This window comes from Anser anser (assembly GCF_964211835.1).
Source record: "Anser anser genome assembly, chromosome: 12".
NCBI classification, from domain to species: Eukaryota; Metazoa; Chordata; class Aves; order Anseriformes; family Anatidae; genus Anser; species Anser anser.
The window spans coordinates 15,236,233-15,253,438 of NC_139733.1; the positions used below are offsets into that span (position 1 = coordinate 15,236,233).

Genomic DNA, 17,206 nt, shown 5'->3' on the forward strand with positions numbered 1-17,206 from the left:
TGCCAGGCTCCCCTGCTCTGAGTAACTGCTGCCCCCCAAAAGAAAAAACAAACAAACAAACAAAAAACAACAACAACAAAAACTTACAAAAATATCATGGCGCATACCAAAGCTGCTCGTTTTCATTCATTTTGCACCAGGCCTTTGCTTTGTTGCAAGCCTGCCTGTTCCTCCATGGCTACATGGAGTGGGAGGAGAGGTGTAAAGCCTCCTGATGCTGAGGACGAGGGTGCGTGATGGGATTTTGGAGGAGCCAGCACTCCCCCTACATGTTATTGCTGTGCAGGTTTAAAATCGGGCAGGGATGTTTAGGGGGGGAGCAAGACGGGAAGGAGGCTGCAGTGGCACAGCCTGTGCCTCGGGGGGCTGTGAGCTTCCTTGGGGCTTAATACCATCTAGCAAGCAATGCCAGGCTGTAAACACACTGGGACCAAGTGAGCAAGGCTCATGCTCATGCTCACACGTATTTAGGAACATACCGAAGCAGTGAGACAAGCACAGGGCTAAAAGCTTTGCCGCATCAGGAAAGAAAGGCAGGCTTAGGGCAGGGGTCTCTCCCATGCACCCACTCTGCTCCCAGGCAGCTCTGTCCAGAGCCATCAAGCACCATTGCCAGAATCTCAACTTTTTTAAAAAAAGTGAAGAAGAGACCCTGAAATTAGAATGGACATCTCCCTTTATACATCTAGTGGGTTATCAACATTAGAAACACAAGATAAATTAACGATACCAGATTAGTACTACAATGGAAAATTAATTAAATCTTTATTTTAAATAAAACTCCATTTATTCTGTTGATGTCACTGTGATGTTAACAGTGCTGAAGCATAACTCCTTCCCTCTGTGAAGCCAGCATAATTGCGCACTGCGTGCTAGCTATTCTATTCACATCGGAAATGCATCCTTAAAACATTTCAGCTTAAGCCTTGTCAGTACTAATCCTAATGCCTGATGCTGAGATGTGTATTTTATTACTGTGTATAAATGAAAACGGAAAACCTTTGTGGAGGATTACAGGGTGTAGTAATGACCTCCACAGCGTTACGGCATGAAGATGTTCCCAGGCGCCAAATGGGATTCTGGGATAAAAGTGACATGTGTCTACATAACCTTGGCACCCTCTCCCGGTACACATGTACCTACCAGCTGTGGGATTGTAAACATATGTCCCTTCTAGTGAACTGAGTTTTCATTTATGAGGAGGCTAAAAACAGGGAGCAAGCAGGGGAGACGGGTTTTGTCTGAGGCAGCTAATGGGCTCCTACTTGCTGGGAAAACGACTGCAGTTGTTTCGTGCTGTCATGAGAGCATGGGCTGAGGGATGGCAGGGAAAACAAGAAGAAATGGCCGGAGAAAGAACAAAGCTGGAGTGGAGGGGAGAGAGAAGGGAAGAAGCCGGAGGAGGAGAGGAGGAAGCAAAGGGCTGGGGCTAGGGGACGTGTCCCCCTGCTTTCATGTCCCTCCCATCCCTGAGCACGGCCTTTCCTGTGCAGTTTTTGGGATGCTTCAGAGCGGAGCTGAGGGGTTGATCCACTCTGTGTTGGCTTGCTCCAGCCATGCTTGAGATTTCTCCAAAAGAAGAGGGAAGAAACTCTTAGGAAGGGGAGATGGGGGAAGGAGGCAAGGTTTCTATCATCCATGCTCCCTAAAACTAGCCCTCACTGTCTTTTTCAATAGCAGAGAAATAAAAGTGAGACACTTTGAAGCCTCATTTTATTTGGCCCAGTTTTACTCTAATCTACCCCGGGCCCAGAAACACAGCTTTTCAATCTGTCAGAAAGTTGTTCTGCTGACCCTGAAATGTCAAACTGCTAGAGAGGGCTGAATCCAAAATTGATTACTTCAGAGGTCAGACAATAGCCAGTTTTATACTGATTTTTTTAAAGTCTTTCCTATGAACTAAAAAAAAAAGAAAAAAAAAAAACCACCACCTTTGAAATAAGAGCAAGTAGCCACAAGCACAGAGCTTTCCGAGATGCTGGCGGCTCTCTGGGGGATGAGATGCAGAACGATGCTGGACATGCTGCCCCTGGCTCCAAGCCTCCTGTGCTGTGCTGGGGTGAGAGTGATACTCGGGGAACCAGCATGCAAGGCTGGTTTTTAGCCCCGTACCGGTAAAAACAGATTTGGGGCTGGCTGGCTGCCTTAACTGGCTCCCAGTTCACCTCGACCACGAGCGCACCCCTTGCAGGTTTGCACAGACCCGTTGGCCTTTCCCCTTTGAACCCCAGCAGTGTCAGGGTTTGTCCTGCAGGACCTGAAGCTACAGCTGCCGTCATGGAGTCGCTCCACTCACTGCGAGGGGAGAGACAGCCCCCTCCTACCTACATCCGAAATTCCCTCTGCCAAAGCCCCTTGTTCCAGTTCCCCTCGAGCAATGAGAAATGCCCATAGGAAGTGTTGGGATTACTGTCCCTGGCTATTAGCCCATCACCAATACTATAAGCTATATGTTTATTCTCTGTAGTAAATATGTGGTCTTGCTAAATTTCTGCAATTATAAGTGCTTCATCCTTTTCTTTAGCCAGCCAGCAATATAAATACATTTAATTAGTTAACACCCCCTGCCAATTACAACATCTGAGGAAAGTATTGCTGAGATTGTTGGTCCTAATTATTTTAATATTCAGGAGAACCACTTTAACATAACAAGATAATTACTCACGGGTAAGGGTTTATGAGAGCTGCAATCCTTTTCTTTATTTTCGACAGTGCAAGCTTGGGCCTAGTTAAATTTCTGGACACATTTTCAATTTAAGATTAAAAATTGTAATTTGTGAGAAATCATCAAAGCACCACATGTTGGAAGAAAAATAACTATATGCAATCTCTGTTAACACTATAGCAAAATAAATTCACTGTGTACTACATGCAATTAAGTGAAGAGTGGAATCTAAGGGAATCAGTTTATCTCTTCTTAAAAAGATCATTTTACATGTACTGAATTGATCAGCTATGAAAAACACCCTGACTGTTCCTCATTTTAGCCAGAATGTGAATTGCCCTTTATTAATCAAGCCTGTATCCTTCTGTAACAACGTAAATCCTATTTCCCTACTAACAGTCAATGGAAAATACAAGCTACCTTTTCTACTGCATATCTGAGAAACTCTTAACTCAGATTTCTGTTGTTTGCAGCAGGACCATCAACGGAAAAGCTATTCAGATGAGAAAAGGTTGGTCTCAGTATCTGTTGTATGTTAACGTGATATCATGCCCACACAGTTATCCCACAAGGGCTTTTCACATGCTGAATCCCAGAAATATATCCATGTATTCATTTTAAAAGAGTTTGGCCAGAGCTGTTGAACAATAAATTGTGTGCTGTTCCCTTCATGTGCATTCAGAAGGATGCTTCTGTTACCACGTCCCTAAAGACAACCTTAATATATATCCAGTGAAATATTTCAATGTTTCTGTTTCTCTTGCTGCATTTGTACTTATGGAAGTACAGCCTGTTTACAGCGGAAGCCCTTTCTTGCAGTAAATTTTCCTTTAAGCAAGTCATTTGCCCATAACTCCTGTATTACGAACGTGCTTGGTCTCTGTACAAAGCACCGGTGGGAAAACACAAAGATGAAAGATCAGCGCCACCGTTAAATGTCTACATCTGCTCTGTGGGTACAGAAGGCATCTGATGACGCAGCCCTTGCTCAGGAGGACAGACTGCATGGGCTTTTGGGTCATCCCTACCCGACCATTTGACTTCAGACTCAGGAGATGGATAGGCCAGACACCTACTAGAAATACGAGCTAATCCCCGCTTCCAGTACTTTTACTACTGCCACAGACAAATTTTAAAGCTAACCTTTGGTGAAAGAGGTTGGATGCTAATTAGGTGCTTAAATGCAGAGGAATAATTTAGAATTAAAAAAAAAAAAGCCAGCATTATCCATTACTTTTACTTTATAATTAAAATAATTTGAATTTATTTACCAGAATATTTGCCATTTTTTAAAGCAGACTAACAGAGTGCACTGGAAAAATCCTATGTAAATATCTAGTAACAGAGAAGGAAAAGAAAGCTGCTTGATTTAGTGAAGCAAACTTTGCCTTTAGCCCAACCAGTGTGCTTTAATTCAGTTGCAAGTGTTATAAAGACAATGCATATCTAAACAGTGGTGATAAATTAGTGAAATTAATCCAAATAATAGGCAAATGTTAAGAGCAACATATGCAGAATGATTGCAAAGTTAGATTAATCTAAAATAAAACCCTGGAGTTATGTAACCAATTATGAAAATTGCATTTAGCAGTAAAAGAGCAATTAAAAACAAAAAAAGCCCTAACCCCAGCCATTATGTGCTGGGGACAGGGACAGGGCTCAGAGAGAACTTGGAGATGAGCTGGAAAAGCAATTGAACAGCAAGTTTGTCTGGTTTTACTATGTTATGGAATCAAAGTGCTCAGATATGGCCTCATAATACACAGATGAAAGGATCGTTTCTCCCCAGATGGGGCTCAGTAATCAGATATAGAAACAGCTATTTTTAATGAAGACCTGCAAAATCATCAAGGCTTAGATGTTGCTGGCTGGGATAAAGCAACGGGAGGCAGACGAAACAATTTGCTAATCTGCCTGGTGGCACAAAGTCAAGCCTGATCAACACATTTTTCATAGCAAATCACATTCCTTTGGTAGGGCTGGCCCAGGAAGGCAGCCACCCCAAGCAAGGGGGGAGCCTAGTGCCAAGTGGCACTCGTGCCCCTCAGCTGGGAGAGTCCAGGCTGCATCACACAACCGTATATGTTGAAAGACAGCAAGTACCTGCTGTATTTTTCAGTCCATCATCCTGACAAAATGCTCCCATCAATTTGTTTTCTTTCCATGTCTCCAGTCCAGTCTATTTGCAATCTTTCCAACTGGGGGTATTCATTTGGTGTGCAGGCACACATCCCAGTAATGACAGCAAGAACGAACAACTCTCCCTTAACCCCTTATCTTCCATTACACACGCTACCTACCTTTTAAAGTCAACATGCTCTGCTATGCAAAGCCAGCACCAGTTTCTAAAATGAAGTGCTATATTTTGAAAAGTGAATATTTTGAAGATTGGTGGCAAAGAAGATGTACTTATCTTTGGAATATGCCAGAATGCTAACCCTAAAGAGGAAAGACACCAAAGAAATGAACACCAAATCCCTAATAAAATTCTTAGTGGAACAAACACCGTCTCAAGCAAGTCAAATCATTCAGTTTCTGATGGGACTAATTCATGTGTTTCCACACCAACCAAACACATGGCTGAATTGCTATCCAAACCAAGCCAAAGTTTTATATGAAAAGGTGTGTGGCATGCAGGTTCTCTGCAGTACATCCAGACGCAATCTGTGCTCTGGGCACCTGAGATTCACCATCATTTCCCACCTCTTGTAAAAAAAAAAAAATAAAAACCCATAGATAACGACTTCTCAAGAAAGAAATGCTGTCAGATTTCTGGCAGAAGAGACATACATTATTCTTGGCAAAACAGAGTTAGGTTGGTCCTGCCAGAACAGAAGAGGAAGCACGAGATCCTGGCAAAGCAAAGATAGTAGTAGAACTCCTTTTCTGAAAACAAAAATTAATAAAACAAACCAAAAAGAACTTTACATAATTCTTGGCAATGAAAGTGTATTGTGTGGGTTTGATTTCCTGACAAGACAATCTGGCATTTGCAGACAAATAATACCACACAGATACGGGCAACCATTCAGCTCGCTCTACACAGAACTGCCATCCTGCCACAAAAGCAAAAAAGCACTCATAAAACCCACAGTATTTCCGCAAAGGCATTTTTGTTTCTTTGTGAATCCTGGCCAAGCTATATATCTCATGCCCACAATAAAGTAAGTCCACCTTTCCCATGAGAAGGTTTTCTTAGGAATGGAAAATGTTTGGACAAAAAATGCATTACATCCTAATTTCAGCAGTGTTGTGGCTGTAATTTTTCTATAAAAAAGAAATGAAGAAACACAGCAAAGTTTCATAGAAATGTTAAGCACTACTAGCAAGAAGTCAATGTATGGACTTCTCAGCCACAGTAACCTCAAATCCATTAAAAAATAAAGTCATGGCTATTACAGATACAGGACATTACCAAATATCCATTAGTAAAGGCCAGTGAACTGCTGTAAGTGGGTTGTCAAGGTTGCAATGAAGAAAACTCAATATTTATCTATAACCTTGTTTGAGTTCAGTGTTCTTCTCACTCACCTGTGCAACAGCCTGGTTTTCAAACACCCTGCTCAGGCTTTTTCTGCTTCAGATTAAAATCTCCCTGCTGATGTTGGATGCCAGAGAAAAAGCAAAAGCGCACATAAACAATTTTTGATGATGGTTTACCTTACTGTTGGCAAGATGCACTGCTTTCACACATGATATTACTTCCTTGTCAGGTATCTAAGAATAAGGTTGAGGATGTGTGATGGACAAGAAATTACAGAAATCTAGCAGCTTACAGTTTTGTACTGAAATAATGCTTATTTTTCAATTCTTTGTACAACAAATAAATTAAAAGGGAGGTAATAGCATTTCTAGCATACTCACAATTAGGTAAAACCAGCCTTTACTATGAAATAGATACCGAATAGCCTGAGCAGAGAAGAAGCCCTGCCAGCCAGGGACCTCAGCAAACTGTGCCTGAGAGCTAAAGTTGAGGAACTGCATCTTGGCTCTTTTGACCTGTGCTGCCTTGATAGAGCCACCGTGGGTACTTGCCAAGTGCCCCCAGCTCACTCCTGTGTTTTGTACACAACTCCAAGGTGGGAGGGTGAGGAGAAATACCAGCACTACAGACACAAGTCTGACCCAAGAAACTGAGAGGCATTCAGCCAGATTTTTAGAACCGTCTTCAACCTAAGGAAAACTCTCTGTAGATGCACAGATGTTAGCAAGGAGCGTCCTTACTGGTTCTTGAGGTCTCTGAGATTTCAATCTCTGCTGCCCTGAGATGGATTGCAGAGATGGAGGACCTGCTCCAAACAGTCTCAAGACCAGCCCTGTGAGGACAAAACGCTTTTGATGTCAATCTGGGTTTAAATCTGCTTAGCTTTATAAATATCAAAACTGCTAGTCAATATAACTGCTACTTCTGATCATCACAGGATCAAGCCCTCTCTGCAGTTTGTTGCCAGGTTATCCAGCCCAATAGAAACAAGTTACCCACAGACATCAGAAGCCACAGACATTCACTAAATGACACTTTCTTTCAAGATGTGTGCAGTTGTTTTTTTTTTCCTGTTTGTTTTGTTTCATTTTATGGCAGCTAAATGAATTGCAACAGCAATGAAATTTTGTCATCTAAGCCTTTAATTACCTGAAAGCCTTCCTTCATGGAAATTTTTGGACAAATATGTTTATTCATTCCTTAAACACTCAAACAAATTGATCTGTGTTAAAAGTTAGATTCTTTTGAAGCAATATGTAAAATGTAAATGACTGAACAAAACTCCTAGAAGAGAGAGGGGTTGCAATTTGCCAGCACGCAGCACACAGTCTGATAACACACTCCTGCCAAGAATTAGCAAAACCCTGTCTGATAAAACAGGGTGCACAAGAGAGTCGAGTCAGTCCCAGAAAATTCCTCCATATCAATGACAGCAAAAGAGTTATCAACAGCCCAAGAGGAACAGTGGCATCACTCAGATGAAGAGGGAAGAGAGGTTTCACCTATGTCACGAGTACTTGCTGCAGAATTTTTAATTCAAGAGCCCAGTTTAATGCTAATCAAGCTTAATATATCTTCACACTGGTTTAAATAGGAATGGGACTGGACTCTACAGAGCCTACATGAGGACAGATGTCTTCAGCTCCCACTGCACCGAACAGAAGCTGGTGGTCTGCATTCCCACAATCAGGCACTAACCACCCCCATCTGCTATCTCAGTGAAAAGTGTTAACCACCTTCAGAGTTTAACATTAACTCCTGATACAGCCATAAATGAGATCCCAGCAATAATCTGCTTTGCCTTTCTTTCTTTTTTCTTTTTTTTTCTTTTTTTTTCATCTTGCTCTAATTATTAAGGAGCAAAGCGCTGATGAACAACACTGATTGCATATTCTAAAAAAATGTACCACCCTCCAGCTGCTCTGCTGGTGAATCCCCTGCTTGCTGCTTGTTGGGATTTACTCTCAGCCCATTGCATCTGAAACTAATTACTACAACACCATCCTCAACATTAATTCCCTTCTCCTCTCTGGAATCAGAAGCAATATGGTACATTCAGAAGATAATTTTTCATCTCTCTTCCTAAAGGAAAGATCTCAGCTGTTTGATGAAGATAATGGTAATGAGTCACCAATTTCAGAAGGTGAAGCTTTCCGATGTCCCTTTATCAGAAACCACTGTCCAAAATTTCAGCTGGTGATTTAGGGAACTTTTTTTATATGAATGTCACCAAGACCTAGAGAAATCTGTCAGCTCTCTGTGTGATCTCAAAGATAAATTGCAGCAATATCTTGTCAACCAGCTCTCTTAAACTTACTTCACTGTCTATTCTCATTGCACCTGTTTCACTATTACTTTTTTCTCCTGCAAAATATTTTCCCCAACTTCCTTCCTTTGCTCTTTCCTGCAAATGAACTATTTTTCTCTGTTTTAACTGTCCCTTTGTTTTTGGTCAGAAGAAGCATTTTTTAAGTGACCAGAATTATCATGCAGTTTTATTTATGGTGTGACTATTAAAAGGAAAGATTGTGCAGTCAGGCCCCAATACATCAGTGAGATGTCGTACTGCAATTGGTTTCAGGAATGAGGGCCACCTCTTGTCACCTGCTGGAGTTCACTCCTGTCACCTCATCAGCCTGATTCCTACGTCTGTCTGGTCTCTGTGTTCTGGTGCAGATGCACCTCTGATGCACCTAAAACGTCCCCCCAGGTTAGAGGTCCTCAGCTCACACTTCAATGAGCAGCAAATGTGCTGCTGTCCACCAGCACAAGGGATACTCCCTTGGACCAGGCATCTCAAGTGGCTTTTTGAAAGGCAGAGCCTTTAGCCCCAGAGATATTATAGCAAACACGTACTCATATATTTTTGGCTATTGAACAGGATGCTAAAAATAAAAGGAAATGAAAATCAGTAATTCATTCAATTCAGCAAGCAGATGTAACTTGTGCCCTTCCATATAGACTTCCCTATGCTAAATATTAATCATAACAATTAGACCTTATAGTAGATGACATTGTGCTTTCTCAAATTGCTGCAGAGCATTAAGACACCGCTCGAGTTCTCTGGCGCCTGAACTATTGCATTGCTATGCATAACATTAGGAGAATTAACAATTCAAAGCTGTACTGTTATGACCAAAGTGACACAACTGAAGCAGTATTCAGTTTCTGTGTGCGTTCTATGAATACAATCTGAGCCTTTCCAATAATATGTTCAAAACATTTATATTCTGACAGTGCATTACAAAGAACGTTAGAAAAACAGCAAGAAGATAAAACCCAGCTGAGGATCAGATTTTCCTGGTCATTTAGGAGACAACGAGAATGAAAAGCTCTATCATTTCAATAAAACTCTAGTCCAAGCACTCTCAAGATCTACTCCTCTGCCATATATAGCCAGTATTTTTTTTTAATCTATCAGATTAAAATGAAGAACTGGGTGCTGCCTGGTTTGTTTGGCCCTGTTTTCTCCTTTCTTTTGATTGAAAGATTACATTTGGTATTTGTCATCTGTGCATACTAATATGTGAAATGGTGCAGGCAAGACATTTTCTTGAGAAAAGAAGAAAAGAGAAAAACTGAATGAAAGTAGCTTCTAGCTACTGAATTCATGTAGGTCCTAGAAGAAGGGCTTTTTCTCTTATTTTTACCCTGTTTTGGTGCTGACCCTAAGCTTGGACACGCATCCTCTGTCCAGGCTGATGTTGTGTCATAGAGACAGCTCTATTACTTTAGGAGCTACAACTGCCCCCTGTGTTGTCCACTCTTGCTTTGAGCACAGTTTTCATGGCCAAGCTTTGGAACGGGTGAGCTGCAAAGTCGACAGCTGAGCTGCGAGTGAGCTTCAGCTGAGGATTACAAGAAATTTGCAACATCATGTTTGCAGTATTTTGTACTCTGTTTTTTCCCAGAGATAATGCCTTCACTTTTACTTGCTAGATCTTTTGTGTTCCCCACTACAGTCAAGGAGAGAAAATCTGCCTGTAAACCTTTTTGTTCTATATTATCATTTCATGTTGGTTTGGTGTGTTAATCAAAGTGTCAGTAATGGCTGCAGAGAGAACTCATTCAATCCTTCAAATGAAGAGAAATCTAAGCTTTCTAACACTGGCACATTTTCCAGCGGATAAGCTTTTTCACAAAGTAATTATTTCATTTTCTAGAAAGATTACTGATTACATCACACTGGGAAAAACTAAGAGAGGACCCTTTATCTTCCCCATGTTTCTGCAATTCTTGTACAAACTTATACTTGTTACCATGAAAAATGACAAATTTGCCATCTGATCAAAATGTTAACAAGGTAAGTGTCAGTGAGATGGATCACTGACTGTCACTGCAAGCCAGAACATGAGGATACATTGATATTTCTCAATATATTCACTGCTTCCCCAATGTTCGCTAACAACATTTCTACTGTGAGTGTAATAAATCACGCAGAAATAACAAGCTGCATAGGATCTCCAGGATATGATAGATTTGTCGTAATAGCGATATCTGCAAGGTAGAAAACAATTGGTAATGATCTATAGAAAGACCTAATCAACTGTCATTTGCTATAATGTGGCAGATGAAGCAAAGATATGAAATCTATAACACTTCCTTAGCCACTACCCTCCCCCTACACATACACATGCATCAAGTGGGAAATAGTAAAAAGAATGAATGAGGTTTGGGGTCGCAGAAGTAGAAAAGAAAGTTAATAGCATGCCCTGGATGCAATCATTAAATTATACACTGCTGAACAAGGCAAGGGATAATCACAGAAGCTGCACAGTCCTGTAACAATGATAAAGGCTTCTGCCAAGCCCGTTCCTCCCCCTTTGCTTTATTTCTTTTTCATCGATTTCAGTGTTTTAAAAACTACTTACACTGAAGTGCAACCAAATGCTAATGAGGCTGGATAACCAATGGAAATGCTCACCCTCATTTTGCAGGGGATCTCAGAGGACTGAAGACAAGATGTTCCAAGGCTCTTTAGGTATTTTGTGCAGCTTCACAAATCAAAACCAAATGTTTTGAATTGGGCTGTGCCAGATCCCCAACTTGCTGCTGGGACTTTCATATTCCTTTGCCTTTGCCTTCTCCTACATGGGAGTCAAATACTCCAACTTCCAGCAGACTTCCAGAAAGACAAGAAGTTTTAGTTTGCTGAAGTACAAAAGTTTAACTTTCCATGGAGATAATGCACTGCCTAGGGTTAAAGCCTCAAGTCCTCCATTTTTAAATACTCATATACCTCTACTAATCATATTCTCCATTGCCACCTGCCTGCAACAACATCCCGGTCAAGAACTAACACTCATCTACTAAATCATAAGCTTCCCAGGTTGCAGAGACTGTTCAGTACAGATTATTCTTCCCTACCCACTTTAGGGATGCCTTTCTGGACAAGGAGGCAGTGCAGTGCATGCAATGAGAACCTTGGTCTTAAAATTTCAAAAAAACAAAAACAAAACAAAAAAGCCCCTAATTTTTATAAAGTATAAATAAATTATTATTATTATTATTATTATATATTTTTTTTCCCAGAAGGATGGTGGAAGAGTAATGGCTGCTTTGCATTACTTTGTTTGCAAATCACATCTCGCTTAAGTGAATGCATTTTTGGGAACACAGGAATTGCCATGCTGCCTCAGCACAGCAGTGCTCTGCTCCAGCATCCTGTCTGGCAGCTGCTGCAGGGGAATGTGCAGAAAACCTCCTAGTGGGCAGTTACAGGAAAAAACTGTTCAGATCCAACATTTTCTCCCAGCCCCTCCATCAGTCAGTAAAAATTGGCTTGTCTTGAAACATGGAGGTTTACCTCTTCTCAAACATTTTTTCAAGCCCTTCCGGAGTTTGTAGCTTAGTGTTTTCCACATCAGAGAGTTTACGAAGAGCCGTATTTTCAAAAGCCCTCATCTTCTGGCATGGCACTAAAAAAAGCTGGACAGATTTTGGAAAGGGCTCAGCTCCTTGGTGAAAGGGAACTGCTGAGTTCTTTTGCATATCTATCCTTAAAGGGTCACAACAGGAACTGCTCTGTGCTCAGCAGTTTTGAAAATCTGTCCTCAGTGGGAGGTGCTAAATCTTTGGAAAGCTGGTGCTCAACACTTTTGATAATCTGGCCCAAAGTTAAGTATCAGGGGCCAAATTACGTGATTTAGAGACAGAAATTCCCTACTGACAGCAGTGCAGATTTCTGCTCTACATGAATAGCTCAATAGGATTCTGGAATAATAGAGCCATGAAAAGTGGATAATGCAACAAATAAACATCAAAGGGTAGGACTTTCCTTTTCAATCATGTTCCCTTGTGCTCTACATGAAAGGACTGAAATATCCTGAGATGAAAGAGGGAGAAGTAATGGTTAACTATACAGTCCTGCATTTCCTTCTACGATGAAAATACAAAGCATTTTTCAGGAACAGAGTATTCATGCAACATACAATTGGTAGTTTGCCTGATATACAAGACATCGGTGGTACTAGGACTAGCCTCCTCTTCATATGCACGTGTGTGCACCAAAGAGTGAAGAGCCTTATATTTCTTCAATTCTTTTCCACACTGGGAGCAAAGTTATCTCAGTCAAGCTCATCTTTATTTTTTCTTATGAACAAATGACGTCCATTTCTCTCCCTTGGATATTTTCAAGATTCAGCCACTTCTATCCACAATTCTGATCTAAATTTAGGTTTACATGCAATTATTTTATGATTGCTTGTGGCATATTAGAGAATTTCAGGGAAACTTACTGGTACTCAGATGATGGGCTCCATGGATTTTGACCCTCATGTAATTTCCCCAGATTCCCATGACAGCTTTGGCCCGCATGCTGCCATTATTAACACTTCTGTCCTTCACTTCTGCTGGAATATCCTTACCTGTGTATTTATAGAGGGTTAGACTTCAGCACAGAACTAAGGAGAGTACGGATGTGGTCAGCTGAATGGGAGTACATCAAGGTTTCTTGAGGTCTTTAGGTGTCTTCCAAAGCCCTTGACAAAAGATTGTTATTTACAGGTCCCTGTAACCCAGGCCTGATGCAGGGACGCACAAGTTTCCTGGGCCCATAGGAACAGGCTTCTCGTGCAAGCTGAAGATAGTGTATTAAGAGGACAGTGGGAAGAGATCAGCATTGTACCCTGGGGAGAAGAGTTGGCACTAGCATCGTTCATGGGACAAGATTATTTACCATGTGTTCATGCCAGCTTTCTGCTCCAGAAGTCATTTTTCTTGGTGAAACCGTGGACTAAGATGGGAGAGCCTGAGACATGGAAAATACCACACACTCCTTCCCCCAGAGGAGGGGAACAATGCAGAGGATGAACATTTTCATTTCACCAGAGGAAAACTGGTTATCAAGATGCAATTTGCTAATAAATGCTGTTCTATGTAATTAAAAGAAACCAACAACAAACAAAATGACTGTGGACCAGCAGGAAACAAGAAACTCTCCATGGAGAGTGTTAATTTAGAGAACACCCACCATGCAGCCCACCTTCCCTATTCTCCCTCTAGAAAGAGATCCATTTTATACATGGTGATTAGGGCACTGACGAAAAAAGTATTAACATGATTCACACGTAGAAAACAAGGTTATTAGGAGTAGGGATCATTTCAGCACATTGTTCTCCTTAATAAGCAGAGCAACGAGTAATTGAGTTTCAGGCAATCTCCAAGGTGGCGCTTTGTAGAGAAAGCAGAACTTGGCATGATGTCTACTTTTCCTTTAATTACATTGCCCTAATGAGCAACTTTCTTTACTCTCAGCAAATTTATTTCTTGAGAAGAAGCAACAGTAATAAATGAGTAAAAGGGATCAGCAGGTAGTACCAGAGAAGAAATATCAGGAGCTTAAAATGACAAGAGGTTGCTAAAAGTGTTGGAAAAACACCAGATTGTTCTCAGCTTCATTGTTTACTGCACTTAACTGCAGAGTAAAGGATGCTAATCAATGGAGCATGCTACCTAACCTGGGAACTGCCCTTGTTCTACTGCTATTTCCCTTCTACACATGTTCATGAAAGCGACCCAGAAACACAAAGTGCTGATGCATCAATCCGAAGCTCCCCTGCTCGCATGCAGCAGAGGGCAATTCTGCTTCATGCCCTTGTGCAAACCATACGAAGAGACTACCACATGCCAATAACAGCATACCGACTGTCAATACTGCTCAATGCAGTCTAATACGCAAGGATAAAGGGCTGGCTTTTCAGAAGTCTCTAAAGCATTTAGACTCTGACTCTTGTTGAAAGTCAATGACAGAGAGGGCCCTAGCTATCTTACAGCAAAGAATTTCCTGGATGCACCTTTCTGGAGTAAAAAGAAAAATAAAAAAAAAAAGCTCCACACTTGTGCTCCTTCTAGTTTTTCCCTAAGTGTTTGCTAGGAGACAACACACCAGTGGAGGGAGACCCCCTAGACCTAGTAAAACCACTGTTATCTGCAGGTGAGTGAACATATCACCTGTTATTAAAATACTTGAGGTGTTCACCTTTGGAGAATTGCAATTGCTATTGCTTACAGACTTTGGTAGAATTAAGCCAGGGTATTTCCAAGTGATAATCTGACTTTTTTAATACCAACAATATTATTCTCCAGAAAAACACTGAAGCAAAGTTCCTGAGAAACATCTAAGGTTTCAATGTTGCTCAAAGCTGGGGAGCATATCCCAGTATATTTATTGACTTCTTTGGGTCACAGCTCCTACAAGGAAGCATGATCCTCGTACCCTGGAGTATTCCATGTAGCTGTAGAGATGTGATCAATCCACCTCTCTCCTTTTGGTTGTTCAGAGAGTTATGAATGTGTCTGCAGTCAATAGCAGATCTCACTCACTCACTCTAACTTCACAATCTCCCCTTACCTCTCTGCATCACACCTTTAAGTGCTACTACTTAATGCACTCACAGAGCTGGTAGGAAATTTAATTAACGTGTAAAAATACTCTGAGGTCTCCAAAAACAGGTACTTCAGATGTAAAAGTGTGAAATGAAATTATCTACAAATGGAAAATTTGAAAGTGCCTGTGGAAGCAGACACCTAAGACCTTAAGTGTTTATGCAGCTTTATGTATTGTTATTTCTTCGGTAAGACTGCCACAGAAATGGCAGGGGTATGGGAAGAAAGTATGTTAGCACTTAGACTCTACTCATAAGTGCATTAAGTGCAACTATTTTTCTGAGGAAAAAAAACACAGAAGGAGAGCAAAGTCCCTTCTCCTGGGAAGCTAATCTCAATTACTGTTCACAATCACACTTCAGCTGAAGAAAACCCTGCATAACTCCCATGCTGTATGTGATCTGGCAGTTGTGTGCATTTGCCACTTCAAAGACACTAATGTAATGACCAAGAATAGATTTTCTTCTTACAAAAAGAAAGCAAAAAGTGATCCTTAAAGAAAAAAGTATCTAAAAATAGGCCTTCCATTAAGGACTATTTATGGCTATACATTCCCTCTTCCACAGAGATTGCAATCCCTAGAAGCAGGTTACCAACAGACAGAAGTAATTTACATTGGTAAAAATGGGGATACAAATGTTTGGTAGGATTTGCTTTTATGTTTACTACAAACATATGACCAACTGCTGCAATTAAATGTAGGAAGCAGTTCTTAGCCAGCCCAGTTGCACGATGCTGCAACCCTCCAGGGAATGTGAGACAAAGACTGCCTTATTTCCCTGCTTTCCCTCGTTGTTGGAATACCTGTGCTTGGATGGCTGTAATTAGGTTGCAACTCAGCCAAGTGGGAGCATTTTCTTGCAGCAATAAATGCAGTTTCTTGATGTGGGCACCAATAAACACTTCCTCCATTTTGCAGAGTGCAAAAGCTGAAATTTGGGAACAATGCTGCACTGCGCTCCTGGAAACACATTGAATGGCTCCCTGCAACATGGAGAGGCATTTTCATACAAACAAAGTCATTAGCACACAAGGCAGTAGTCAGAAAGGTGAAAGTTTTCAATACAAGGCAAATAGCAACAAATCTGTTTTTGAAAACAAATCATATACTTCCTGTAATTAATTAAATTTTGGAGATATTTCCTTTTTGACCCCAAGTTAACACTGCTAGTTCTTCTCTTCTTTTGAACATCCTGTATGTTTTAAAATGCACGCTTCATTCCAGACAGAATTAGCAGTTCTGAAGATTTTGCAGTAATATGGCTACTCGAAAGCTCCCGGCAATGAGCCATCACCCCAGTGGGGGAGTTGAAGCTCTTGACTCCCACCCTGCAGGGTGTCTTGGGGTTCAGAGCAGGGAAGTGTGGTCGCTGGTGTGAGAAGGACCCACCAACTTTGCTCTTGGCACCGAAGAAGGCCACCTGCCCCTGCAGTGCCATGTAACCTGGGTGCAGGGTTATAAACACCGTTTAATAAATTTGAGGGCCGGAGAACAGTAGGAGAGAGGGGAGCAGATTCTCACATCATCAGGAGGGAAATAGACTTTTAAAAAGCCAGTTGTGTCTGTGCACAACAATGAAGCTTTATGTCTATACAAACTGACAAGTCAAATTGTACTCCTGGGCCCAATTCTCAACAGCAGTGCCATTTGATGGTGATAGCTCACCTCCTGCCTCTGCAGCCTTAATGGCTCTGTCTGCCAGGAAGGGCAGGCAGGATGATTAAAATAAGCATTAACAGAATGGTTTGGTGATTAGCTTCTCTCTCTCTCTCTCTCTCTCTCTCTCTCTCTTTCACTTTTTTATTTTTATTTTTTGATCTGCCAAAGATTGGTAAAGCCTTTTGTTCATTAGCAGTGTACTTAACTAGTGCACATTTAAAGTATTCATTTTCTTAAGAACAAGGATTAAAGCAATTAAGGAAAGCCACTGCAAAACCTAGCACTCAAGTCAATCCATAACATGTAAAAGAAACAATAGTGCTTAATATATTTAAACAAAACCAAATTATATATAATTATCCTGACACTCTGTCAAACTACGTTTTCACTCTAGTGCAATGATTAGTTAAAATCTCCTTTCTGAAACTGAAATGAACATTTTCTTTCTCAGTATGGAAAAAGCTCTGCAATCTCTCTAGACTTCCCTCATGGCAAAAGCATCACAACAAAA

The 17,206-nt window shown here is 41.1% G+C and overlaps 1 protein-coding gene across 10 annotated transcripts in view; it reads right to left on the reverse strand.

The window, feature by feature from the left end:
* The window catches only part of FHIT (fragile histidine triad diadenosine triphosphatase), a 561,200-nt gene that overhangs the window by 60,987 nt on the left and 483,007 nt on the right, over positions 1-17,206 (reverse strand). For 6 of the 10 annotated variants that reach the window (XM_083796287.1, XM_083796281.1, XM_083796280.1 and 3 more), the window contains one exon: positions 15,840-16,019. The exons of the other annotated variants lie outside the window; for them this stretch is intronic. In XM_083796287.1, the coding sequence (XP_083652413.1) occupies positions 15,840-16,019 (180 nt within the window). The remainder of the gene's footprint in view (positions 1-15,839; positions 16,020-17,206) is intronic. 10 annotated transcript variants of the gene reach the window in all.